This window comes from Geotrypetes seraphini, chromosome 11 (genome assembly GCF_902459505.1).
Source record: "Geotrypetes seraphini chromosome 11, aGeoSer1.1, whole genome shotgun sequence".
Classification (NCBI taxonomy): Eukaryota; Metazoa; Chordata; class Amphibia; order Gymnophiona; family Dermophiidae; genus Geotrypetes; species Geotrypetes seraphini.
Genome location: NC_047094.1, coordinates 13,387,352 through 13,414,981, shown reverse-complemented (window position 1 = coordinate 13,414,981; position 27,630 = coordinate 13,387,352). Strand labels below are relative to the sequence as shown.

General features: G+C 43.9%; 1 protein-coding gene across 3 annotated transcripts in view; it reads right to left on the bottom strand.

Annotated features, from left to right (window-relative positions):
* Window positions 1–27,135, bottom strand: part of RADIL (Rap associating with DIL domain) — a 118,380-nt gene extending 91,245 nt beyond the window's left edge. For 2 of the 3 annotated variants that reach the window (XM_033914421.1, XM_033914423.1), the window contains exons 1-3: window positions 26,948–27,135; window positions 18,591–18,683; window positions 15,799–16,360 (exon numbers count right to left, since the gene is read on the bottom strand). In XM_033914421.1, the coding sequence (XP_033770312.1) occupies window positions 15,799–16,333 (535 nt within the window). In that variant the 5' untranslated portion in view covers window positions 16,334–16,360; window positions 18,591–18,683; window positions 26,948–27,135. The remainder of the gene's footprint in view (window positions 1–15,798; window positions 16,361–18,590; window positions 18,684–26,947) is intronic. The other variant, XM_033914422.1, reaches the window with a different exon arrangement.
* Window positions 27,136–27,630: the final 495 nt, after the last annotated feature.

Sequence of the window (27,630 nt, the reverse complement as noted above, 5' to 3'; positions counted from 1 at the left end):
GTTCAGCGCATCACAAGAAATAGAAGCGCCTGTAAGGATTGAGGTAAGAGCGAGGCCTAATGCTGCCAGATATACAATTTTAAAAACCCCAAAATCGGCCTCCCAATCAGTGGCGTACCGAGGTGGGGCGGTCCGCCCCCGCCCCGGGTGCACGGCTTGGAGGGATGCACAGCCGTCCGGGTCCTCCTGCCCTTCCTTTCCACCGGTCTGCGCATGGGGCTTGCACCCGCCGCCCAAATGGTGCTGTTGGTTATCGCGAGACTCGAGGGAGTTGACGGCACCATTCGAGCGTCGGCGCGGGACCAGGCAGGCGCAAGCCCCGAGCGCGGACCGGGGGAAAAGAAAGGCAGGATGACCCGGACCTGGCCGGCTGTGCACCCCTCCAAGCTGTGCACCCGGGCGGATCGTCCCCCTTCTAAATCCATTGTACTTGTCTTTTATTCAGTTCCACTAATGAGCATTGTGACAGGCAGTTCTTATGGGGCAGTTCTTGGAAGTATTTCTTTGTTTTTCTGTGCCTAAGTATTCTATTAATTTAACTTCCTTATTCCTGTGGGGATCTCCAAAGGGGACGAATGGGAGACGGCCGGTGGCAGGTGGTACTTTAGCAATTCTTACAGGTTGCCATAGGCCTCAGGAGCTGTCTTCCCTCTGCCGTGGTCCTGCCCCTCCTCTAAGTCAGAGACAGGCTTGGGGCAGAGGGAAGACAGCTCCTGAGGCCTATGGCAACCTGCAAGGATCGCTAAAGTACCAGCGATCCTCTCTGCAGACTGCTCCCTGCTGGAATTAGGTAAATGGATGTGGGGAGGGTAGGCCTTCGGAGGGGGGGGGGAGTGCAGTCCTTCAAGGGGTAGTGCAGGCCTTCAGGGGGGGAGTCAACCTTTGAGGGGGAATGTGCAGACCTTCGGGGGGGGTCAGGCCTTCGGGGGAGGGGGGCTGTATAATAAAAAAATATTTGAACATAAATACAAAGTACACTCGGTGTGTGTATATATATATATATATATATATATATATATATATATATATATGTTTAGCATTTTTATTGTTGGTAGATCATTTTGACTTGGTCATTTTAAAAGTAGCTCGCAAGCCCAAAAAGTGTGGGCACCCCTGCCCTAATGTGTCCTTGCAACACAATAGAATAGATGTTACAGTTTTGAGATCTTTTCCTCATTTAGAAAAAATATCAACATCATTAGACACATTAGTGTTCATTTTTTCGTTATTTCTTTATATTACCTTGGAAAGTGGACTAGCAAAGCCACCACACCATTTCACTCATAGAAACGTAGAAAATGATAGTAGATAAAGCCCATATGGCCTATCAAGTCGGCCTACCCAAACCAACTATGAAGGTCTACTATCCCTACGTCTCCCTTATGAGATCCTCTGGGCTTCACCCAAGAATACTTGAATTCAAATACAATCGTTATCTCTGCCACCTTCACTGAGAGATCATTCCATTCATCTACCATCCTTTCGGTAAAGAAGTACTGCACTGTCTTTGATTACTCCCCAACTTCCCCCTTTCACCTTCATCCTATGCTTCCCTCACTCCAGAACTTCCTTTTAGAGAATGACACGGGGACTGTTTACTGCAGTGGCCATGGGTCCAGATTTTCCTTCGGTAACAGTACATTGTAACACCATGATAGTAAAACTGTAACCCCTTCTCAGCTCTTTGGGGAGGGCAGGATATATAACCAACCAAATCGATCAATCAATCTGCAGTTGTCTGTTTTACTTGAACGTCTCGATCAGAGGGGAGACATGATCGAGACGTTCAAGTATCTCACGGGCCGCATCGAAGTGGAAGAAGATATCTTCCTTCTCAAGGGTCCCACGGCAACCAGGGGCCACCCGTGGAAAATCAGGGGAGGACCAGTGACACCAGGAAATTCTTTTTCACTGAAAGAGTGGTTGACCGCTGGAAGAGTCTTCCACTTCAGGTCACTGAGGCCAGCAGCGTGCCTGATTTTAAGGCCAAATGGGATAGACACGTGGGATCTATTCACTGAATTAGGTGGGGGAGGGTCATTGCGATGGGCAGACTAGATGGGCCGTGGCCCTTATCTGCCGTCTATTTCTATGTTTCTATGTTTCTACTAGGTTGTTTTTTTTTATGGTGACTGTGAACCATCTTCTCCAGTAATCCACCATCCTGTGCTGCAATTGTCTCCAATTTTCACACAGATTCAGCTTCATACATTGCTACTATTTGTTATCTCTATAGCAATATCAGACCCACTCAACGCAGTGCATTAAACACGCACGAGACAATCCCTGCTTGAAAAAGCTTACAATCTGACTATGACAAACCCACAGGACAAGATACGTGAATCACTGAAAATCTTTTGTGCAACTTATATCATGAAGTGAAATATTACTTATAAATCAAAAAGGTGTGTTTTTTTAAACTTATCTCAATTGTATTTTTATTGCCCACATGAATTCATGTTTCGCCCATAAGATGTTTCAAGGCTGTTTTCCCCCCTTCCTTATGGGCAAAATATGAATTCATGTGGGCAATAAAAATACAATTGAGATAAGTTAAAAAAAAATACAATTGAGATAAGTTAAAAAAAATACAATTAATTTAGATAAGTAAAAAAAAATACAATTGAGATAAGTTAAAAAAAATATAATTAATTTAGATAAGTAAAAAAAAAAAATACAATTGAGATAAGTAAAAAAAAAAAATACAATTGAGATAAGTTAAAAAAAAATACAATTGAGATAAGTAAAAAAAAAAAAATACAATTGAGATAAGTTAAAAAAAATACAATTAATTTAGATAAGTAAAAAAAAAAATTCAATTGAGATAAGTTAAAAAAAATACAATTGAGATAAGTTAAAAAAAGCCCAAACCTTTTTGATTTATAAGTAATATTTCACTTCATGATATAAGTTACACAAAGAATCTTCAGTGATTGAATGAATTGAATTATGAACAATGGACTGATGAAGATTTTGATGAATATGTATTCTCACTGACACTTCCTTGAGAAGGTCACTGCTGAAGGTCCACAAAAAATTTATAAAAATTTGTAAGTATTGGATGTGCATAGTGGTTGGAGAAGTATAGTTTCCGTGATAAGCATATCGTTAAACATTATATTTAAATCGGTCAGTTTGATTTGCTCTAAACTCCTGTACCGTCACTGCCTCAAAAACTGGCCAGTCGTAATAAATATAAAGACAGTGAAGAATTAGGGTAGAGAGTACCATTGGATGGGGTGGGGAGGGTTATTGAAAGGTTCAAACACATAGTCACATATAGATAAAGTGGGGGTTTATTGAAAATGGAATATGTTTATTATGCATATTATTTTATTATATTTGATTGATGCATTATTCTTGTAATCAGTGCCTTGATGTTATATGTGTTGTATTTGATGATGTTTGCATCAATAAAACCGTTTGAATCTAAGAGATAATGCAGAACCTGGAGCGTCCAGCATCAACACCCCCTGCTCTTTGCAACCTGCTGAAGTCTCCCACGTTTTCAGTACCACACTTTACCATCCAGCTAACAGAAAACATGAAACAGGAGGAAATGTTACCCACGTACCGGGCACATAGTGCTACGCTATAGTGCCATAAACCCTCAAAGGAGAGAGCAACTTTTACAATGTGCTTCCTTCTCCATAATTTGGGGTTTGGAATTCAAATGAAATGGTTACTATCTGTCTACCAGTGTTCCAGCTCCCTGCAAACTCCACCAGGGAGCGTCGGGCTCCCAAAGCCGCTTCCTGATGGGCCCAGATGGAAACAACAGAGCAGCTAAGTGTGTGGAAGCCAGAAGAAAGCCCTGTAATTACAGAAACAATAACTTGCAATTTCATAGTTATTTTCTTTTGGCAAGGGTGTACGTTGCAATATTCTAAGATCACTGTACAGAATTAAAAAAAAAAAAAAACTGCAAGAGGTTTTGTGTTATTTTCAAACAGTGTCATTACATCTGTATATTTTTTAAACATCCAAATTCTTGAATCTCTCCCAGGGATACACGGTGCCATTTAATGTGATTTCAAACTTTCAAAAAATATTTGGCATACGAAGGAAGTGAAGCCCGTATTTTTTTCTTTTCTTTTATCTGACACCGCTGCATCTCTTCTCCCACTCACAAATAAACTATTCATCCATGTAGATATGAAAACGTATTTCTTCCCTCAAGCCTCAACCTCAACATATATTTATTCCAGTTCCAACCACCAAAAATAGCCCAGCTGTTTTTTTTCCCCACTAGTGCAGGGATAGGCAATTCCGGTCCTCGAGAGGTTTTCAGGATATCCACAATAAATATGCATGAGATAGATTTGCATCTCAAGGAGGCAGTGAGTGCAAATCCATTTCATACATATTCATGGTGGAGATCCTGAAAACCTGACCTGGCTCCGGCTCTTGAGGACCGGAATTGCCTACCCCTGCACTAGTGTAACTCCCACGTCCTATAGGAGGGAAAATTTTTCATTTTTATATTATTTTCCTCCTCTGAAAAATCATGGAAACTGGCCCGTCACACTATTTCCTTTTACTCCAGCTGATTCTACTGAATTGGGGGGAAAAAACACTGCTGGAAAAAACTAGAAAAAAAAAATTGGTGTTTCATCTAAATACTTTACAAGGTTTATTTATCCAAATGTGATAATGAGCTAATAGGTGTTAAAAATAGAACTCAATGAAATGTACTGTATAATTTTTTCAACCTTGTGGAGGTTAAGTTATGCCAGTTTTCCGATGGAGAGAGGCGGATGCTTTCCCTGTAACTGCTAGAGACACATATTCACAGCTTTTCTTTCGGGCTGATATTTAAAGGGAGTTAAACTGGCCGTGAACAGCCGCCGATTGGCTAACTCGCTTATATACAGTTATCTCGCTTGTTTGCAGTTATAAGACGATTCGCTGCAATTCATTTAACTGTCAAACTGCAAAAGTGTGGAATTTATTACCCATGGAAATTCTCATGACCACCATGTATGTGCCCTGTTTTGCAAAAAAATCTAAAAACAAGGCTCTTCCAGAAATCCTGGTTAAAGGTTTTGCATAACCTTGATTTTGCATTGTTCGCTATCTGAAGCCCCACTGTATCAGAAGTCATTGTTAGGAGTCTAATCTGATTCTGACTTGCACTACATAGAACAGATCAAATACATCAAGTTGAATATAAGGAACTTGATTGAAAAAAATGAAGCAGAATGCATTAAGATAGCAGCCTATCAAGATTCTGGAATCCCAGAGAGTAACAAGATTCTAGAATCTCAAAGAGTAGCAACATGCCACACAGAATCTCAAAGAATAGCAAAATTCCAGAATCCCAGAGAGTAACAAGATTCTAGAATCCCAGAAAGTAACAAGATTCCAGAATCCCAGAGAGTAGCAACATTTCATACAGAATCTCAAAGAATAGCAAGATTCCAGAATCCCAGAAAGTAACAAGTTTCCAGAATCCCAGAGAGTAGCAACATTTCATACAGAATCTCAAAGAATAGCAAGATTCTAGAGAGTAACAAGATTCCAGAATCCAAGAGAGCAGCAACATTCCATACAGAATCTCAAAGAATAGCAAGATTCCAGAATCCCAGAGAATAACAAGATTCCAGAATCCCAGAGAGTAACAAGATTCTAGAATCTCAAAGAGTAGCAACATGCCACACAGAATCTCAAAGAATAGCAAGATTCCAGAATCCCAGAGAGTAACAAGATTCTAGAATCCCAGAAAGTAACAAGATTCTAGAATCCCAAAGAGTAGCAACATTCCATACAGAATCTCAAAGAATAGCAAGATTCTAGAATCCCACAGAGTAGCAACATTCCATACAGAATCTCAAAGAATAGCAAGATTCCAGAATCCCAGAGAGTAACAAGTTTCCAGAATCCCAGAGAGTAGCAACATTTCATACAGAATCTTAAAAAATAGCAAGATTCCAGAATCCCAGAGAGTAGCAACATTTCATTCAGAATCTCAAAGAATAGCAAGATTCCAGAATCCCAGAGAGTAACAAGATTCCAGAATCCCAGAGAGTAACAAGATTCTAGAATCCCAGAGAGTAGCAACATTCCATACAGAATCTTAAAGAATAATAATAATTTTACGAGAAGCAGGTTGGAGCTGCTGCTCATGCCGGTGAAGAGTTAGAGGTATGGGGGGGGGGGGGGGGGGGAGTGAAGGCATGGGTGTGGCGGAGGAGGTGTGGGAAGAAGCAGGGGGCAGACATGATGAACTTAAGGGGTGAATATGTGGAATAACGTGTAAGTTTCCTGGCTCCACATCGTTCTCTTCTTGGTTGGCCTGAAAACTTTTCAGCGGCCCTTCCTATTGTGATGTCATAATGCCTCATTCCACCAATGCCTAAGAGCCAACCTCATCGGTGATGTCACAATGGCTTGGTTTCCGTATACTTGGGCCCATTTGCTAGATGCATTTGCCTCATTGAAATGAAAAGTGTGGATTAACTTGTAAGTTTCATGACTCCATGTCATCCCCTTCTTGTATTTTTTATTGTGTATGTATAGAAACCGTCTAGGTTTATACCGTATATAAATATTAAAAATAAATAAATATTTATGCCAGGGGTTTCTTGGCCTAAATAAGGGCACCGAAGTTAGGTGCCTACCAATGCCCAAGTCAAAACACACTTAAGATAACATAAGAACATAAGCAGTGTCTCCGCTGGGTCAGACCAGAGGTCCATCGTGCCCAGCAGTCTGCTCACGCGGCGGCTCAACAGGTCCAGGACCTGTGTAGCAATCCTTTATCTATACCCCTCTATCCCTTTTTCCTTCAGAAAATTGTCCAATCCCTTCTTGAACCCCAATACCATACTCTGTCCTATCACACCCTCTGGAAGCGCATTCCAGGTGTCCACCACCCGCTGGGTGAAAAAAAACTTCCTAGCATTGGTTTTGAATCTGTCTCCTTCCAACTTTTCCGAATACCCTCTCGTTCTTGTAGTTTTCAAAAGATTGAAGAATCTGTCCCTCTCCACTTTATGCCGTTCATGATCTTGTAAGTCTCTATCATGTCTCCTCTAAGTCTCCGCTTGTCCAGGGAAAAGAGCCCCAGTTTCTCCAATCTTTCAGTGTATGAAAGGTTTTCCATACCTTTTATCAAAAGTGTCGCTCTCTTCTGAACCCTCTCAAGTATCGCCATATCCTTCTTAAGGTATGGCGACCAATATTGGACGCAGTACTCCAGAAGCGGACACACCATCGCCCGTTACAACGGCAGGATAACTTCTTTCATTCTGGTTGTAATACCAGTTTCATTGTCTCGTCCACCATCACCCCCAAGTCCCTTTCTTGGGTACCCTCACCCAATAACAGCCCTCCCATCGTATAGCTGTACTTCGGGTTTCTGTTTCCTACATGCAAGACTTTACATTTCTCTACATTGAACTTCATCTACCATCTCGTCGCCCACTCTCCTAGTTTGTTCAGGACCCTTTGTAAATCTTCGCAGTCCTCTTTAGTCCTAGCCCCACTAAATAATTTGGTGTCGTCTGCGAATTTTATTATTTCGCACTTCGTCCCTGTTTCTAGATCATTTATAAGTACATTGATTTTATGGAGGGATATGAAAACAAGTGCACTCTACGTGTGGTCTTTTTGGCGCGACTCAAAGAAAAATGAGACACAAGATAACCTGGTAACAAACCCCAAATTGATTTATAACAAATACAAGAAAATCTGAACATAATTCTCGACTCTATCGGCAACCAATGGAGTTTCAAATAAAAAGGAGTGATATGCTCCCATTTTTTTAAAACCCTAATAGCCCTAATGAATATGCATGGAGCAGATTTGCATGCCTGTCACTTCCAATATATGCAAATCTCTGTCATGCATATTCATTAGGGTTAGCCTGAAAACCGGATTGGCCTGGTAGTCCTGGTAGGACAGGGTTGGGAACTACTGGTCTACACAACATTCCATTCGCCCCTTTACCACAAGTCTCTTCCTGTCTACCACCTCTCGGCTGAGTTCCAAAATCCTCAATTCCGTAGCTGTTAGCTGTTGTGTTTCTCTCTAGACTGGATGCAACCACTATCTCAAAACCACAGAATGCCACTGAATGCCTTGACACCCCCCCCCCCCCCCTGAAGGGCCCGGTCCAAAACATACAGAATCTCATCTTAGCCTCTTTGGATACATATGCAATGTAAATTAAATATTTCTATACGTAGCCATTGACAATTAGTCTTCTGCATCTGTTCAGAGAGCTCATGTTTTCTTTCTAAACGTTACTGGGTTTCCCGACTCAGGTCTGATGCAGTGGTACTTGGATTTCGGATACACGCATTTGACTTCTCCGGCATTCCCCCACCGAGAAAATGAGCTGTGAAGCGATTTTTGGAAAGAAGCTGCCAAACTGATCATGAGAAATTGTAAACATGGCCATTCTTCCACCAAGACGTAATTCTACAAGCCAGCAACCAATATTTTTAGAGTGATTTTTTTTGTTAAAACAATTTTTCCCTGCGTTCAATGTTTATTGAAAACTGTCTTCCCATTTTGCAGTTCATAGTTTCCTCACCTGCATTGCAAAGGGGTCAGAGACAGGGGGCAGGCTGACAATGCAAAGAAATTTCTTTTTGGCTTTTATGAAACAAATTCAAAAATCGGTGCTTTGATTAACAGACTTGTGGGTCTCTCTTAACCCATGGAGATGCACATTGGGTTTTGCAGCGGAGCTCCCTTTAGAGTTCCCCTTTGAAATTTCCAGGGCACAGGTGGGAATTTGGCACTGTAAATCATGAAATTCCTTTTTGTGGTACAACAAAAGCACTTTACATATTATATACAGCAGGGGTCTCAAATTTCCTCCTTGAGGGCCACAATCCAGTTGGGTTTTCAGGATTTCCCCAATGAATATGCATGAGATCTATGTGCATGCACTGCTTTTAATGCATATTCACTGGGGAAATCCTGAAAACCCGACTGGATTGCAGCCCTCAAGGAGGGACTTTGAGATCCCTGATATACAGGGACTTTCTCTGTCTTCAGTGGCTTAGTAAAAGGTGGAGGATGTTCAAGCATTCAGGATGCAAAAGGGAGAAGGACAGAGAAAGGGAAATGGTAACACCAGAGGGCATAATTTGAGGTCGAGGTGTGGTAGGTTCAAGAGTAATGTTAGGAAAGTCTTCTTTATGGAGAGGGTGGTTGATGCCTGGAATGTGATCCCGAGGGAGGCAGTGGAGAAGAAAACAGTGACAGAGTTTTAAAAAAAGCATCTCTAATCCGAAAATAATGGGTATAGATTGAAGGAACTAAGGCCAATATCTACATTCGGTTGAGGACAGGATGGGGAGGGCTTCAATGGTTACGATGGGCTGGAGTGAGCTTTGATGGAGACTCCAGTAGATGGAACCTAAGCTCCCTACTGGGAAGGGCTCTGGGTTTCTGGCCCAGAAATATCTAAGAAAAAGGACCATTTTAATTAAATGATTTTTATGTTCAAATCTATTTTTTATTAAGTGAATAAGAAAGCAACAAATAACAACTACCACACTGAAAAGGGCTAAGCTTCCAAAAATACCCAAATCCGTGCAGTATAAAGTCGTACAAAGCCAACAACCCCCCAACCCCACCCTCCCCCCCCAAAACAGCCCCTACCCCCACCCCCAACAAACAGAAGCCAAAAGACGTAACTTTCAAATACCGAAGGCCCGTGTTCTGGTGGCCCCCAGCTGACCCAAGGAATCACCCATCCCTCCCTCAACAACCCTAAAGAAGAAAACTAATAAAAAGAGGAAAAAGAAAACAAAAAACAAAAAAATAAAATAAAATAAAAAAAAAAAAAAAAAAAAAAAAAAAAGAAAGGGGGAGCGGTGCCCGAACCCAGGAGATGCCTAGAGCCTCAGCCCAGCTAAACCAGAGGATTCAACAGGAGACTACGCCCTCTAGGAGTTAAGGAGTCCAAATAAACTCCCCAGACAAGCAAAAAATGACGTCGGCGACGAGGGTGGCCAACAGCCTCACGGGCCTCCCACATGGCCAAATTATGCACCATCGCTCTCCAGGACCAAAAAGAGGGAGGCTCCGAGACAGTCCAAGATTTCAAAATGCATTTGCGAGCAAGGAGACACACCTTACGACACCAAAGGCTACCCCCTCTAGGAAGACCGCGAAAGGCCCCAGGAAGATCAAGAACCAGCTGTAATTAAATGATTTTTATGGAGCATGTAGGGTTGGGCAGGCTGGATGGACCATTCGTGTCTTTATCTGCTGTCATTGCTCCTTGTGACCCTGGGCAAGTCACTTAATCCCCCCATTGCCCCAGGTACATTAGATAGATTGTGAGCCCCCCAGGACAGACAGGGAAAATGCTTGAGTACCTGAATAAATTCATGTAAACCGTTCTGAGATCCCTTGGGTGAACGGTATAGAAAATTGAATAAATAAATAAATTTACTATGTAGTATAGGAGGTGAAATTTTTCTATGTTTAAGTTTATTCAAGTTTTCACGTTTATTATTAGCATTTGATGAATTGCCTATTTGAATTACTAAGCGATGAACAAAATTTAAAAATAGCATAAATTACATAAAAACAAGGCAAATAAAAAAAATTCTATAATTTAATACAAACATGAGAAGGGAGGGAAGGAGGAAAAGTTACAATTTATCTTAGAAGAAATAGACAAACAAGGAAAATACAAAAGGAAAGGGGGGGGGGGTTGAAACTAGAGCACATTTTAAATTTATGGTAAATTTAAATGTTAAAAGCATCTTTAAACAGATAAGATTTTAGCGATTTTTTTTAAAAATGTAAGATCCTTTTCATTTTTAATATATTGTGGCAGAGAGTTCCACCATTGAGGGCCCATTACGGAGAACATGGCTGATCTTCTCGTGCCTACTATTTGTAAGGAAGGGACAGATAAGAGATGTTGATATGATGACCGAAGTGGACGTAAGGTGTTATGAGGTATTAACATTTTAGATATGAATTGAGGTTCATTAAAAGTTAAAGTTTTAAATATAAGCAGCATGACCTTAAAGGATATGCGATGGCTGACTGGGAGCCAATGGGCATCGATCATCAATGGCGAAACATGATCCTATTTCTTGGCGTTGTATATTAACTTGATCGCTGTGTTTTTTATGATCTGTAATCTTCTTTTTGGGAGATATTGAGTAAAAGTGCATTACAATAATCTATTTTTGCTATACCGTATTTTCACGCATATAACGCGCGCGTTATACACGATTTTACAAACCATGCATAACCATGCGCGTTATACATGTGAGCGCGTTTTACAATTTTTTTTTTACATTCTGATCTGGCATTCCCCCTGCGAACCGGCATCCTCCCCCCCCCCCGCTCGTGTCATCCCCCCTCCCCCGCGATCCTACATCCCCCCCAGCACCGCAAATACAACTCTTACCTGATTGGGCACTGGCACCAGCACCAATGCACAGCATGTGCCAGTGCCAGTGCCCGAAGATCCTCCCTCGTTGGTTTGGGCTGGGCTGAGCTGGGCCGGGTGGTGCGAGAGAGATCCTCCTTCTTCCTCTGCCGGGCTGGACTAGGCTTTGAGCATTTGCGCATGCTCAAAGCCTTCTGGTCTCGCTCTCAGAGCGGTGCTGGGGGGGATGTAGGATCGCGGGGGAGGATGCCGGTTCGCAGGGGGAATGCCGGATCAGATTATCTCGGATCAGAGGGGGAGGGGGGTTGACGCGAGCGGGGGGGAGGATGCTGGTTCGGAGTAGGCGGGAGGAGGTTTTAGCATGCGCTATTGTGTTCCCCGCGCGCTATACCCGTGTGCACGTTTTACACGGGTGCGCATTATCTACGTGAAAATACGGTAATCAGAGAGTGAATCAGTATTTTGATTGATTTGGGGGTAAGAAATTTGGTGGTTGATCGGATTAAGCGTAACTTATAAAAGCAAATTTTAACTATGTAAGAGATATGTTCATGGTAAAGTAGTTTATCGTCAATTACAACCCCAAGAATTTTTAAAGTGGAAACTAAATTTAAAGGGGTATTATTAGGGACAAATGGGGTCTTCAAGTCATTGTCTTTTTTCCAAGTGAAAAACATTGTTTTGGTCTTTTTTATGTTTAATGCCAATTTATTCGAATTAAGCCAGTTTTGAATTATTTCAAGCTTTTTATTGATCGACGAGATGTCACTGATATTTTCTGGATCTATGCACAAAGGAGTGGAGTCTAGGGGTGATCATATCTGATGATCTTATTTATGGTCAAAAAGGTGACAGTAAAAGCCAGAAGGATTCTTGGACGCGAAGGGAGAAAGAGATGGTCCGCAAGAAAAGAAGGCGATAGTGCCTCTGTCCGTCTGTGGCGAGACCGCAGCAACGGAACGATAACGACAAGATAACTATAAAATGGTCTCTGTTATCAAACACACGTGGACAGACTTAAAGATCTGCATATGTATACTTTGGAAAAAAGGCGAGATCGGGAAGGTATTTCAATGCATATCATATACATCCTCAACCTATCTGTCTCACCAATTCGAATTCCAAGGCACAACTAATACAGGCAGTACCTACTTGTTCGCATTTCCATCCCCAAAGGGCTGCACCTACAAGAGATACCTTGATAGAACACTATCGTTCCAAGCAGGCAAATGGAATAAATGTTTAACCAACTTCATCTCAAATGCACTTTCGTACCAAATGTTTAGGAAGTCAATAAAAACTTATCTCTTTGACAAATTCCTCTGACCCCACTTCAACCTGGATATACTTCCAAAACACTTCCAGATAAACATGCCAATGTAATTTCGAAAGTTCTCTGTAATGTCACTGTCTGTATATAGTCTCTTCCCTTGTAAACCGCTTAGAACTGTTTGTGGTATGGCGATATATTAAAAATAAAGTTATTATTATTACCATGTGTACAGGAAATGTACGTCTTCCTATTGAAAAGATGCTCTGGAACAAAAGACATAGGATGAGGATGGAAGGAGCAAACTCAAGAGTAATGCAAGGAAATATTTCTTTAAATAAAGGCCTGTGGGGGAGGGAGGGGCCAGGGAGGCGATGCAGCGGGGGCTTCGGGAGAAGAGCGAGATTATTCATTACTGCTCGACCCGTTTAAAATACAGCCCACGAGCTGTGGTTCTGTGGCCCGACGCTCCTGCGTTATCTGATTTACATAGTAATGAGGTGTTTTGAATGCTTTGCATCTCATTAGTATATATCCTGCAGTAACTAATACTAACACGCATTACGGCTATAACACATCTTACTCATAATTACCTGCCTAGGTGTAACTTCTGTCCACTAAGAGAAAACACCCAGCTGTCAACAACTGAGTTTTTGCTTCGGCTTCCCGAAAAGGTATTTTGTTATCTCTGAATTTTCCGATTAAGAAACAGCAGCGGGTGTGCAAGATATAAGCTGGAAAAACGGAGCCAGGCGCATTTTCGGGACAGAAGCAACTCGGAAAGCACACGGCTTACGGATGGTTGGAGGAACGGGTCATGTCCTGTATTGGATGTGGTGTGTCCGTTTCTGTGCTTTTAAGGCCAAAAGAGCGAGGATGAATGGATTCCATTCTCCTGAAGAGAGGATGCCCGTGAGTCAGTTACCAAGGTGACAGCTGAAGCCTTGAATTAGGAAAAGGGAAAAACGTCAACCGATTCAATGACCAACCGCGGCCTGCTCAGATTTTTCTGCCTGAAGGAAAGCAAAAAAGGAAAACAAAATTGTAGGGAACAGAGAATTAACTTCCACCGAGGCCAATGTTTCAAAACATGATGCAGTTGACACTGCAATTAACAGACATTAATCAAATTGTATCAGTGTTATGCCTATTAAGAAAATCGGTACCTTTCAGTCACCCTACCCTAAATTCAGAGTGGTATGGCCAATGCATAGCAGGTCAACTCTTCAAAATGATTGGGGGTGCTAAACTGGATGAAAATTGCCCCTCCTTGGACGTAATTCGGCTAGCGGGCGCTATTCCGCGCATTAAGGCCCTAGTGCGGCTTTGTAAAAGGAGCCCTAAGGCGTCCTTTTACTAAGGCGTGCTAGCCATTTTAGTGCGCGCAAAACGCCAACACGTCCATTATATCCTATGGACGCGTTGGCATTTAGCACGCGCTAAATCAGCTACCGCGCCTTAGTAAAAGGACTATCGAACGACATTAGCGCAAAAATGGTCAATAATCTCAAACGTCAGAACAATTTTTGCCAACAGAGACAGATACATATGGGGGAAAAAAATAGGAAAAATAAGGAATTCGGCAAAATGCCACAGGACAAAAATCTGCAATTAATGGAAATGACTTAAGAACATAAGAATAACCAATGGTGACCATCAAGTCTAGTATCCTGTTTCCAATAGTGGCCAATTCAGGTCCTAAGTACCTGGCAGAAACCCAAAGAGTAGCAACATTCCAGAGCTGAGATTGTGATGTCATAATGCCTCATTCCACCAATGCCTAAGAGACTCATCAGTGATGTCACAATGGCTCGACTGTCCTTTACTTGGCTCACATAAGAACATAAGAGCTGCCTTACTAGGACAGACCAAAGGTCCATCAAGCCCAGTATCCTGTTTCCAACAGTGGCCAACCCAGGTCCTAAGTACCTGGCAAAAATCCAAATAGTAGGAACATTCTATCCTACCAATCCAGTTGCATTTCTATGACACTGGATCATAAATGTGTGAATGGAATTGAATTAGTTTTTCCTGCCAGGATTTAATCCACAATGCAACTGTATCAGTAGTCCATCAGGTCAGAAGCTAATCACAAACCAAACAAGACAACCAAAGCTGAATCCTTGTTATCTAACCGTTGTTACCTTATTGGCCACTGATAATACAGAGTTTCCATACTCCGGAACCAGCTCAGAAACTGGATTGGTATGGATTCACAGACCCTTAAAATTACCTAAAATATGAATTGGGTCAGGGTAGCCCTCTCCAATTTTAATAACATGATGTAGTTGGAACAAAGGCTCAGATCTAATCCGGGTTGGTTCAGTACAAGGCTGACCACAAACATTAAACATAATTCTTTACTAGAGTGATTCCTTTATGCTCCTCAATCAACGGGAAATCGGATTCAGAACAAGGCAGGAGAAAGGCAAAATGCGGAATCAGACAAGAGGGTAGCGGTTATCTTTTACAATGATAGAAACTTAAATCAAGACCTAACAAAAGAAAGGCAAAGCCAATGTCACAATACAATACGAGGGATTTTATTGAAAGTTTCCAATGGGAAGTCCCAACTAGGATCCTGGTTTCGGCAGAACACGGCCTTCCTCAGGGGACATACCAAACCGATAACAGGATAGTAGAGTGATATCTCTACTTCAGGTAGTCTTGAAAAAGACCTTTAGGAACGTACCGACAGCCAAACCTCTAAAGAAACTTATCAAGGAGTCCTCAGTGAGAACCAAAAGTGTGTAGGAAAAAAGAAACCTAGTTGGGACTTCCCGTAGGAACTTTCAATAAAATCCCACGTGTTGTATTGGAACATCGGCTTTGCCTTTCTTGTGTTTTCCTTCTTGCTGTGCTGGGCAAAGGAAGACTCCTCTTTTTCTGTTGAAAAGAATTTCAGATCACCCCCCTCCAGTCTTTCCCAAGACATAAAGCCATTCACACCAGTAACAGAATTTGACTCCAAAATCTGAGCCTGTAAATGTATGAATCGGTATAAAAAATATCAAAGATTAAATTAGAAATGAATACTTGTCAAATGATAAGAAGAGATTAGAGTTTTCTTTAAGAAACCGATTCATCACAGAGAAAAAATGAAGCAAGAATAATCTAGTCACCTATTGCTCCAACTTGGGTCTGATTTGCTTACCAGCAGTGATTGTGTCTACCTCCTTTGCTGCCAGTTCCTCCATCTCCGATCTCTTGCGCAGCTCAAATCTCCTCGAGAAGCCCTCCTTGGGCTTCCAAAGGTCCTGAATCAGGAGGGGCTTTTCATTGTCTCCTAGAACCCTCAAACACTCGGTCTGCCACTGCTTCTCCGGGCCTTCAAACCTCCCGATCACATCACAGAGCACAAAGTGGCTGGAGTGCAGCTTGCTCAGCGCGTAGCGTTCCAGGGCCTCTTTCACGAGCTCCCGGGCGCTGGAGCATGGTGTAGCCAGGACACTTTTGTAGTTTGTTCCTGCGCAAATGTTGCCCCCAAATACCTTGAGGACTCCGGGTGCAGAGAGCTGGGTAGACAGTTCAGCAGGGTCATCGCTCCCAAGGTCGGGGAGAGCGGACACCGAGCGACGGTCCCTGTAGCTCAATGTCCGGTAAAGTACTTGTGTGAATATCCTGCTATGACGCTTCAGCTTGTTTTTAGAAGAGGGAGACATGCTCGACACCGATGACCCATAAAACATTGTATCCAAGAGATTTAAGAGATCCCACTGAAAAATAAATAAAAAAGAATAAATAAATATACCAACCTACATAATGGTATTATCATAAGATACATGACATGCAATTATCTAAGTTTATATTGCTATGACAGGAAATTGCATCGGAGGAGGCAGGACATGGCAGAGGGAAGACCCAAAGGCTGGCCAAAAGCAGCCTGTTGACCATAGGGAGAACGGAAAGGAACCAATGCTGGAATCACGGGGAATAGCAGCAGAGAGGACACATACACACCAGACCCACAAGAGAGGAGTGGGTCAGGGCAGGGGCAATCCTTCCAGTGCTGGCACTGGTGACCCCTAGCTGTAGTCTCACAGTACTACCATTAGTGGGTCAAGCTGCTGCATGAGGGCCTGCGGCTTGACTCCTAATCATAGTACTGCAAGAATATTGCTTGTTTCACCGACATCATTTTAAACTGGAAGTGACTAGGAATCGTTCCTGCCCTGACCCCACTAAACCCCAGAAATGATTAAAGAGGAGCCTGGAGGGCCTACAGAGGGTGAGGGTGGTGGTGGTGGCAAGTGAACTGGATGAAAATTCTCTTGCAGGCAGATTGAAATTTGTATTTTTGTTGCTTTTCTGGGGTTGATTGCGGGGCGATATCATAGGAGCTTGGCAAAATAAATACGGAGCGGCATTACATTTCGATAGGGTCATAACATCGCATCCATGTTTGAGACTCTGCTATTGATTTTGCCCTGCTTCATAATAAATGCCTTTTGTTTTAGTGCGAAGTCATTCTTCACTTTTCAACAGTAATAAATAGCTGGGAAATAATTGAGAATGTCTACCGATACCTCTAAACTCTAAAGAATAAACTCTTGGATGCTTTATTTATTTATTTTTTTATCTTTATGAAGTTTTAAAATTAAATTCCTCACATTCCTGTTTTGGTTCCTGGGGATCTTTCTAGAGAAGGATGAGTCAGATACAATGAACAACCCTGAACAGCAACCATTTGACACTTTCCTTGTGCCAAATATCTTACAGCACTTTACAGTCTTGAATAGCTAATGCTGTTAATTTTTTTATTTAGCACAGAAACATAGAAACATGACGGCAGATAAAGGCCAAATGGCCCATCCAGTCTGCCCATCCGCAGCATCCACTACCTCCTCCTCTCCCTGTTGGCTAAGGCTCTTAACATTTGCATCTCCTTTCCCTATTGGCTAAGGCTCTTAACATTTGCATCTCCTCTTCCTATAGGCTAAGGCTCTTTACACCCGCATTGTGAGATCATAGAGCTTTATGGTTATAGAAACATGATGGCAGATAAAGGCCAAATGGCCCCTCCGCAGCATCCACTATCTCCTCTCCCTATTGGCTAAGGCTCTTTACACCTGCATTGTGATGTCATAGAACTTTATGGTTTTAGAAATTGCAAAAAGCAGGAAGACCCAAATTTCCACAGGAAATGAGAGAGTCCAAACAAACGAGACTGTGGAACTACAATGTTCTCGGACCTTGGAGATAATTTGTTCAAGATTTCTTGATAAAAGCAAACAACAATAAAACAGTAGTAAAAACTCATTCCACCTGTGTCTTTTAGAAGGACCCCACACGGGCCGTGTTTCGGCTAAAGACGCCTTCCTCAGGGATTCAAGATGTAAAAGACTGTTTTTCGCATATGTGGAAAAAGTATATTTAAAATCCTAAAAAGATCCGAATCCAACGATCAAGTTGCTTGCGTGAGAATTCGCGACAGCCAGTCAAGAAGCCGCTCAGCGCCGAGCAGGAGCGCCAAAGCGCGCTCCTGCTCGGTGTCGCTCAGCGGCTGAAGAGACCCGATCTCGCAGCAGCCACCACCGACCGGGTTAGTAGCGCGGAAAGCTTGCTCCTGCCTGCTGTATCTCTGGACCACCAGGGATCAGCAGAGGAGGTACGAGGACAGAGCAGGGAGGGGGGGGAAAGGGTGCAGAGCCTGGGAGGAAGGGGGGGCTGGGTACAGAGCCTGACAGGGAGGGAGGGAAGAGGGCTGGGTGCGGTGCCTGGCAGGGCACTTGAATATTAAGCCGCCCGACTTATATCTAAGTCAACCATTTTTCTTCCTTTTGGGGGGAAAATGGGGGTCTTGACTTACATTCGGATCGACTTATATTTGAGTATAAACGGTAATGACACCACAAGTCATGAACGGCCCATTTAGTCTGTGCAATTTCTTTCCTTCGGTGGTGTGACAGATTGCGATAGGCCTCTGGCTTTCCTTTCACTGGTTACCTTGACATACTTCAGGCTCAACTTCTTCCCGTTCTCCCTTCACTGTCTTCCTATAGAAGTTCTATATTGCCACAGAGAAAAGTGTCTCTACTCCTAGAAGAGGAAAAGAAAGATCATTGTGATTTTGTCAAGTCTGTAGGAGGATCTTAATTAATCTTAGGTTGGGTTTGGAAAGCATTAGATGACTCTGTTAAATAATGGGTCTTCTGCTCTGTAATGCATGACATTTTTCTTTGTTTCGCCTAATTGATAATGTTTTATTATTTGCACAGATAACTAAAGAAAAACAAAACCTAAAGTGAAACGGTAATTATTTGTTATGGGAAACCGATAATGCGGTAACATTTTGTCCCCCGTTTCATTCTACTCCCAGCAAAAAGATGCCAGAACAGCTTTCTGAATAAGAAGGAAAATATCACTCCTTTTAGGGGTCTGTGTGCGACTACACTGCTGCTCACACTTCCTCCAGAGCAGGGGTGGGCGACTCCGGTCCTGGAGGGCGGAATCCAGTCGGGTTTTCAGGATTTCCCCAATGAACATGCATTGAAAGCCGCGCATGCAAACAGAGCTCACGCATATTCATGGTGGAAATCCTGAAAACCCGACTGGATTCCGGCCCTCGAGGACCGGAGTCGCCCACCCCTGCTTCAGAGTAAAAAACAAAAACAAAGCAAAAGCGAAAAATGCTTTTTCCTTAGGATCCAAAACAGTTCACGGCTTCTTTTCATTTGTTAGCGCAGTCTTCTATCTTAAGCATTCTCGACTACTGTAACATTATATATTTGGGTGCCTATAAGAAAATTCTTAAAAAATTGAGAGTGGTTCAAAACACTGCAGTCCGACTCATTTTTGTTTTAAAAAAATGAAGCATATTACTCCTTTTTATCAGAAACTCCACTGGTTGCCGAATGAGTCTAGAGCAGGGGTGTCCAACCTGCGGCCCCGTGAAGTATTTTGTGCGGTCCCGGTCGAGGGCGGTGCAGTGTTTTCCTCTGCTGCCCCCGGGTGTTTACCGTCTTGCCGGCTCCCTCCTCTGTCTTGCTGTAGCGTTTGCGCGGGCCCAGAAAAAAAATTTTTTCGGCCAATGCAGCCCAGGGATGCCAAAAGGTTGGACACCCCTGGTCTAGAGTTTTGTTTAAGTTTTCATGCATTTGTCATAAATCAATTTTCGGTACGTCACCAGGCTATCTTATTTCTCATTTTTCTTTGAACCAGTCAGATAAGATTACACGCAGATTACAGGCTGCTAAACTGAATGTATGGTTCAGTAAAATTATGTTAGATGCTCCTTCTTATTTTGATTTTAGAAAATTGTTAAAGACACAACTATTTGATAGATTTGTATTACTTCATGTTTAATTTTTATTGAGTTCTTTACATTCATAATTTAATGTACTTTTATCTGCTTTGTATGTACCTGTTTTAGCTGTTGTGAACCGCCTAGAACCATTTTAGTCTGGAGGTATATAAGAATAAAATTATTATTATTATCATTTTAGTGACATGCATTAAGCACTTAAGAGCCAGATTCGGTAATTCCTAAATCAAAAGCCACGTGTCAATCACACTTGGGTGCAAAGAATGGTTGAACTCCAAGATTCAAATTGGCGAGTCTAAGATCCTCTGGAAGCACTGGCTGCAGGCAGGTATACGTACTTTGGAATGATGTGTTATCAAATGGGAAAATGCTTGACTTTTCACAACTGCAACAACCATTCGGTATCGCAAAATCTCAAGCATATAAATGGTTGCAGTTGAAGCAGGCCATTCAGAAGGAGTTCTCTGATTGGCGCAACTTAAAAAAATCAGTATAGTTTGCCGAGCCTATGCTTCCAGACGGATTTGCTAGGGCAGTGGTTCCCAATCCTGTTCTGGAGGTCTACCAGGCCAGATGGGTTTTCAGGATAGCCCTAATGAATATGCATGAGAGAGATCAGAATATAATGAAGGTGCCAGGCATGTAAATCTGCTCCATGCATATTCATTAGGGTTACCCTGAAAACCCGACTGGCCTAGTGATCCTCCAGGACAGGGATGGGAACCACTGTGCTAGGGTATCAGGCAGCCAAGTGGTATAAATTAATATCTGAATCAATAATAATAAAACGCTAGAGCGCGCATGCGCTCTCGAAAATTCGTGCGGTGTGGCACCGTGAGGTGTGCTTCTGTGGCAACATTCTAACCTCACGGCGCATGCGGGGGCTGAAGGCGCACGACTCTACAAACCTCCCGGCTCCAGCGGCGTAGGCAGCACTATAAACACGCTGCTTCGCGCCCTTCTCTGCTGATTTCCTCTGCCGCGTCTCTGATGACATCATCGGAGACAGACGCGGCAGAGGAAATCGGCAGTAGAAAGCCGCGAATCAGCGTGTTTAAAGTGCTGCCTACGCGGCTGGAGCCCCGAGGTTTGTCGGCGGTGGGAGGGTCAGGAGCAGACCGGATGGAGCAGGACAACGGCAGTAAAAGAAGGGGGAGGGGCCGAACAGAGCAGGGAAGAGAAGGTAAGAGAAGGGAAAGGGGGGTGGGGGAAAATGCTGCTACTGCTTCTGGAGGGAAATGTTGTTGCTGCTGCATAGGGAAGTGGGATGGAAATGCTGCTGCACAGGGAAATGGGGAAAAATGACAGACAGACAGCGGAGGGAGGGAGACAGAAAAAAAGAAAGACACAGGGGCAGGGAGAGGGACAGAAAGACAGACAGAGAAAGGAGACCAGAGAGAGAGTCAGCGGGAGAGGGAAAGGGGGTGTGTGCTTGGGGCAAACAGCTTTGCTCTGGGGGGGAAGACAGAAGAGGCCATGGAGAGACAGGGAGAGGGAAAGGGGGCTGCTTTGGGGGGAGGGGTGTGCTGGGGGGAGATAGAAGGGGCCATGGAGAGATAGGGAAAGGGGGCTGCTTTGGGGGGAGGTGTGCTGGGGACAGACAGCTTTGCTCTGGGGGGGAAGACAGAAGAGGGCCATGGAGAGACATTTGGGGGGGAGGTGGGTGCTGAGGGCAGACAGCTTTGCTCGGGGGGAGGGGGAGACAGAAGGATACAGACCGCGGCCAAGGAGAGAGAGAGAAAGAAACACAGACAGACAGACACATCTATTCTACCACCCGTTAATGTAACGGGCTTAAAGACTAGTATCTGAATAAATAAACTACAACTAGTCTAAGAGACATTTGGAGCATTGAGATAAAGCAACAAATTTCTGCTACTCAATGGCCACGGATTTAGACTTGGAGGATGAGATGTACAGCGTCAGCATCTATGAGACAAACTTGGGGTTTTCTTGTTGCACAGAAGTTTTTGGACCCCTGTTAGATTACTAAAGTTAGATAGTTCAAAATCTAATAGATGCTGGCACTGTCATCTAGACATAGGGACACTGGATCATCGGTTGTTCTATTGTCCTTTGATACTCAACTTTTGGAAATCTATATGGGGACAAATTAATTTGATTCTGGAGACTGTGGTTCCGCTGTCGTTTGAAGCGGTAATCTGTGGGACATTGTTATCTCCTACTCCTCCAACGGACAGACATAAAAGCAGATTACTTGGTATAATGACTGGGGCAGCCATGCAAAAATGGTCACTAAAAATTGGAAGAATTTTGATAGATTCAATTTTTGGTAGAATTCATTATGCTTGTGTTATAAATACGAGAAAAAAAATTCTGTAATAATAAGTTGTTTAAACTGACATGGGGTCCATTGACTAATTTTATTAATTTTAATTAAATGGATTATTCCCCCATTACCGGTTTGATTTGCACATCCAGGGAAGGGGGGAGGGAGAGGGATATTATATTCGGATTTGTTTATTAATTACATGTATGTACTGTTGTATGGTTTTATTGTATACATTGGAATTAGGGTGGGTGGGAGGGGGGTGAAAATGGTTTATTTTATATATATTGATGATGGATGTAAGTGCTGTTTTTCAAATTATTTGTATGTATTCCTTTATGCACTGTTTTTAGACTGAAAAATTAATAAAGATATATATTTTTTTAAAAATCACGCTTGGGTGCACTGGCGTAGCGAGGGTGGGAGGCACCCCCTCCTTCTTCCCAGCCCCCCTTGCCTCATGCGTGTCTCCCTTCCCTTCCCCAGCGTGCGCAGCACCTCCTAAAAGGGAAGTCCGTAGGCCATTATTGAGATGGCTTGAGAAAATCTACTGCTTATTCCTAGGATAAGCAGCCTAAACTCTGTTTTACTACTTGGGATCTAGCTGGGTACTTGGGACCTGGGTTGGCCACTGTTGAAAACAGGATACTGGGCAATTCTTTTGTGGAGCCAACTAAAGGATCAAACCAATGAGTGCAGTTAATTTTACCACCTTAAAACAAACCAAGGGACCCGACACGGTCCGTGTTTCGGTTAACACGCCTTCATCAGGGGTCCCAATTTGATAAGGGAGTTTATGCATAGGCCGCTCTTTGGCGATTGTTTGCTGCACAGGTTAATGGCTTTTGTTTGCGGTTCTCACTGATACCTTTTCAAGCTGGGACCCCTGATGAAGGCGTGTTAACCAAAACGGGTCCCTTGGTTTGTTCTAAGGCGGTAAAATTAACCGCACTCATTAGTTTGATACAATAAATTTGGCCTGCATCATAATATGTCTGTCTGCAGTTTCTTCTTATTTTGCTTTCATATTTCTTACTGCAGACCCTGTTGGTTTTTTTTTCTTTTGTTGTTTGTTCTGAGCCAACTATAGGACAATCAAGCCACTGTGACATCACGGATGAGTTTGGCTCTTAGGCATTGGTGAAATGAGGCATTGTGACATCACAATCTCTGCTCTGGAATGTTGCTACTCTCTGGATTTCTGCCAGGTACTTGGGACCTGGGTTGGCCACTGCTGGAAACAGAATGCTGGTCTTGATGGACCTTCGGTCTGTCCCAGTATAGCAATTCTTAGGTTCTAACTTGCAGCCCGTGTCCTCTGACATCACTTCCTAGTCGCAGGACCCGGAAGAAATATCAGAGGGGAGCGCCAAGGCCAGTGCGAGCATCAGCTTGGAGCTGCTGCTTGCGTCAGCGATGAGCTAGAGGTATGGTGGGGGGAGTAAAGGTACGCACGTGACGGGGGAGGAATGAGGGGCAGAAAGGTGCCAGCGCCACCACCATGACGGTGCCCAGGGTGGTCCACCCCCTCCCTTACTACCCCACTGCTTAGGTGCCATTTAAAGAATCGCGGCTAACCGCACTTACCACAAAACTCAGGCATGTGCCATGTAGGGCAGGGTATACCGCAGATGCCTAAGTTCTTTTGAGAATCCTGTCTAACGGCGCCTAAGGGCATCGCCACCCCTAACCACGTCTATTTTGACCTCAGGCACTGTTAGACACACCCTTAGATGCGTTTATGAAGCTTACGCTCAGAGGCATCTACTTTTTTTCCTAACGAGTTTTTAATGGCGGGGGTCAACTACCGCGCCCATTAAAACCAATTAAAGCAATTAAGTTAGGCGGCAGTACAGCGCTGTTTGTAGAATCAGTAAACGGGACCAATATTATTAGCAGACACTTGTCCGAGAGGGTGCACCCTTTTAAAAGTCCCCCTCAGTCAGTGGCGTAGCGAAATGTCCAAGACGGTGGTGCCAACGCCCCTCCCAACGCACGCAGTCCCCTTCCTCCGTACCTGTTTAGCTCCCCTGTGCATCTCTTCACTTGCTGTCCACCCAATTGTTTTAAAGGAGGTCCCCCCCTCAGTTGCTTCAGAAGAAGAACATCATGAAAGAAGATCCAACCTCACCTTGGATTCTGCATCCCCAACCCTTTATGTCACGTTTATTTGTCCAAGTTAGATTGTAAGCTCTTCTGAGCAGGGACTGGCTTCTTTGTGGCTCTGTACAGCGCTGTGTATGTCTATTTTATTTACAGCAGTGGTTCTTAAACCTGTCCTGGGGGACTCCCCAGCCAGTCGGGTTTTCAAGCTATCCCTAAGGAATACGCATGAGAGAAATTTGCATGCCTAACACTTAGAGGAGTGTGTGGCGCAGTGGCTGAAGCTACAGCCTCAGCACCCTGGGGTTGTGGGTTCAAACCCCGCGCTGCTCTTTGTGACCCTGGGTAAGTCACTTAACCCCAAAGATAAGAAAAAGAAATCCATAAAGAGTATACACCACAAAAAAATATACTATAATATCAGAGCAATGTACTCAAATTTCAAAATTAGAAATATTGTACATATTTATTAATTTAAAATTTGCAAAAATATCACAAAATTTTCATAGAATAGCATACACAGAACACCATATTGGTTGTCTGTTTTATTATTCTTCTTTTTTAAAGTCACTTAATCCTCCATAACCCCAGGTACGTTAGATAGAGTGTGAGCCCACCGGGACAGATAGGGAAAACGCTCGCGTACCTGATTGTAAAAACCGCTTAGCTAACCTCGATAGACGGTATATAAAATCCTAATAAAACTTGAAACTACTTTATAGGCAAATTATGCGTATTCCTTAGGGATAGCTTGAAAACCCGACTGGCTGGGGGGTCCCCCAGGACAGCTTTAAGAACCACTGATTTACGGTTTCCTAACGCCGAGTCTTGGCGGTCCCGGAGAAAACCCAGGATCTGTGTCTAGCCAAAACTCCTGGCAGAATGTGAAAATGATGCAGAAGACAGAAGAGCCTGCGCTTGAACTTTCAAGAACAAATCGGTCCTTGCTTCGGGTCACGCCGCATAAGCTTTCGGTTTTCTTTTATGGATCTATTATTCTGTCATAAATCGTTTGCACAACCCCGTCCTAATGAAGCTCAAGGTCAACCTACAGCCTCACAGGTCTATCTGAATCATCTACTGGCTTCCTAGAGCAGTGTTTTTCAACCACCGGTCCATGGACTGGTGCTGGTCCACAGAAATTTCTTGCCGGTTCACAGGGCCAGCATGTGCATCAGGCCCAAAACTGTGTTCTTTAACTGCTGGTCCGCAGTGCTATCAATGCGTTGTTAATAAGATTATATTGTGTGTATATATGAAAAATAGTGTTACAATTAGGACTATGGGGGCAGGGCCTGGCTCACGACTTAGCCCAGTGTTCTTCAACCGCTGGTCTGCGGACCGATGCCGGTACACAAAATAATTATTTTATTTCTGCCGGTCCATAGGTGTAAAAAGATTGAAGAACACTGTCCTAGAGTACCGTATTGCTATTCAATGCTTTGGGCGAATCCCTTTATGAAAAAAAAAAAAAAAAAGGCAGTTCATAAATCAAAATAAATAAACATTTTAAGAGCTGATAAGAGAATACATGTGCTCCATGTGGAAGAATTTCTCAGCATTTCAGGACAAGCCCTAACCTTATAGAATTTTCGGAGCCTTAAAAGGTGACGCGGGGAGGGGAGTTATGAAGGTGGGATGAATTTATTTCCCATTTTATGCAACAAGACTCTGGGCTCCTTTTATCAAGCCACGCTAGCGGTTTAACCCGTGTAACACTGCGCGCTAAACCGCCGGCCGCACCCGCCGCTACCGCCTCCCTTGAGTTTTTAGGCCAGCGCGGGGGTTAACGCGTGATGAAACGTCGCACGTGTTAACCCCGCTAGCCCTCTGCATTACTGTCTTGCCGGTAGCCCCCTTACCATGCCGTTTAGCCCTGGGAAGGCCAGTTTCCACTGGCCAAATAAATCCAAATCCTCAGTGCAGAGAATGTAATTGTGGAATGGTGTCAGTCAGTTAAATAGCCAGGATGCTTATGACACCTGCCAAGAAGCTGCTCCCACTCCCCTGAAGCAAACCCTTGCAGCTGAAATTAGCCTGTCCTCTTCTGCAGAGGGTCCCCAGCTGTTGCCCAGTTCTGCCAGATGCAGTAGCAAAAAAAAAAAAAAATTCCTCTCCAGTCTGGACTTGAAGCCCAGGATTCAAGAAAAGAGATTTGCTCCAGGGGTCACATTTTAGCAACATGCACAATTAAATCAGCATTAGATACAATGGATTACAGCCTTGTAAAGTCTTGCAAGGTCCCTGTGCTCCAATTTCCTAAAACTTGTCACGCACAAAAAAGGGAGAATTTCCGGAAACGTTTCCAGTCAGATGGTGAACGTTTTGCAAATGCAGGGACGAGCCCCCGAGCCTGGGGGTCGCCTCCCCTGCCCGAGTCGTCTCCAGGGGCAACGAGACAAGCCACAACTCTGCCCAGCCCCTGCACCTCAACGAGAGCTCTAGGCGTCTATGTCAATAGATCCCCATGCACGTCTATTTCTACCCTGATACCCAGAGCCACGCGCACCCCCAGGGGAGGGGGGGGGGCAGAAGAGATACTTTCAGCCCTTTCCTCCTCACCCCCATCTGGATTTATGACTATTTGCAATTGTTAAAATTTTTTGCAAGCTCTTGCAACCGAACTTTTCCTGCCCCGGTACTCACTGCCCCCGGCGCGAGGGTTTCCGCGTGCTCCCTCCTGCAGACGGCGGCTCGCGCTCACTCAGTGGCAAGGGGATGCGGTGGAGACGTCCGAGCTCTGCTGAGCCTCCTCGAGCTCCCTCCTCCGGGCTAAGGGTCCGCGCAGCCGCACTAGGGACGCCGCAAACCCGCAGGTGTCTGCGGGCCTCGGGCGCCACCTACTGGAGAGCAGAGGATCACCTTCCCCGCACCCGGGGCAACTCCAATGGAAAGCTACAGTATGATGCGCCGGAAGCCACCTTCCCCCTTGCCTGCCCCTCTGTGTCCCCCTTTTCCATCATCATGACCCCCTGGCTCAGTTTTTTTTCCAGCTCCAGCATTGCTCTACCTCTCCCTTTTTCCAGCATTGCACCCTCAATATCCCTATCCCACACTTTTCCAGCATTTGGTCCTATCCCCTCCCCATCTAGGGTAACCATATGGCTCCAGAAAACAGAGATTGGGACATCCAGATTTTACTTCCCATTTCTTTCAATGGAAGTGAAATCCAGATGGCTCTATCCATCCCAGCAGTGGAAATAAAACCTGGATATATCATGCCGTCCTTTTTTTTATGGAGCCTTTTGGTAACCCTATGGCCCCCATCCACGTTGCCGCTCTGTGTGCCCCACTGTCCCTATGCTCCCTCTCCCCCCAGCATTTCTTCT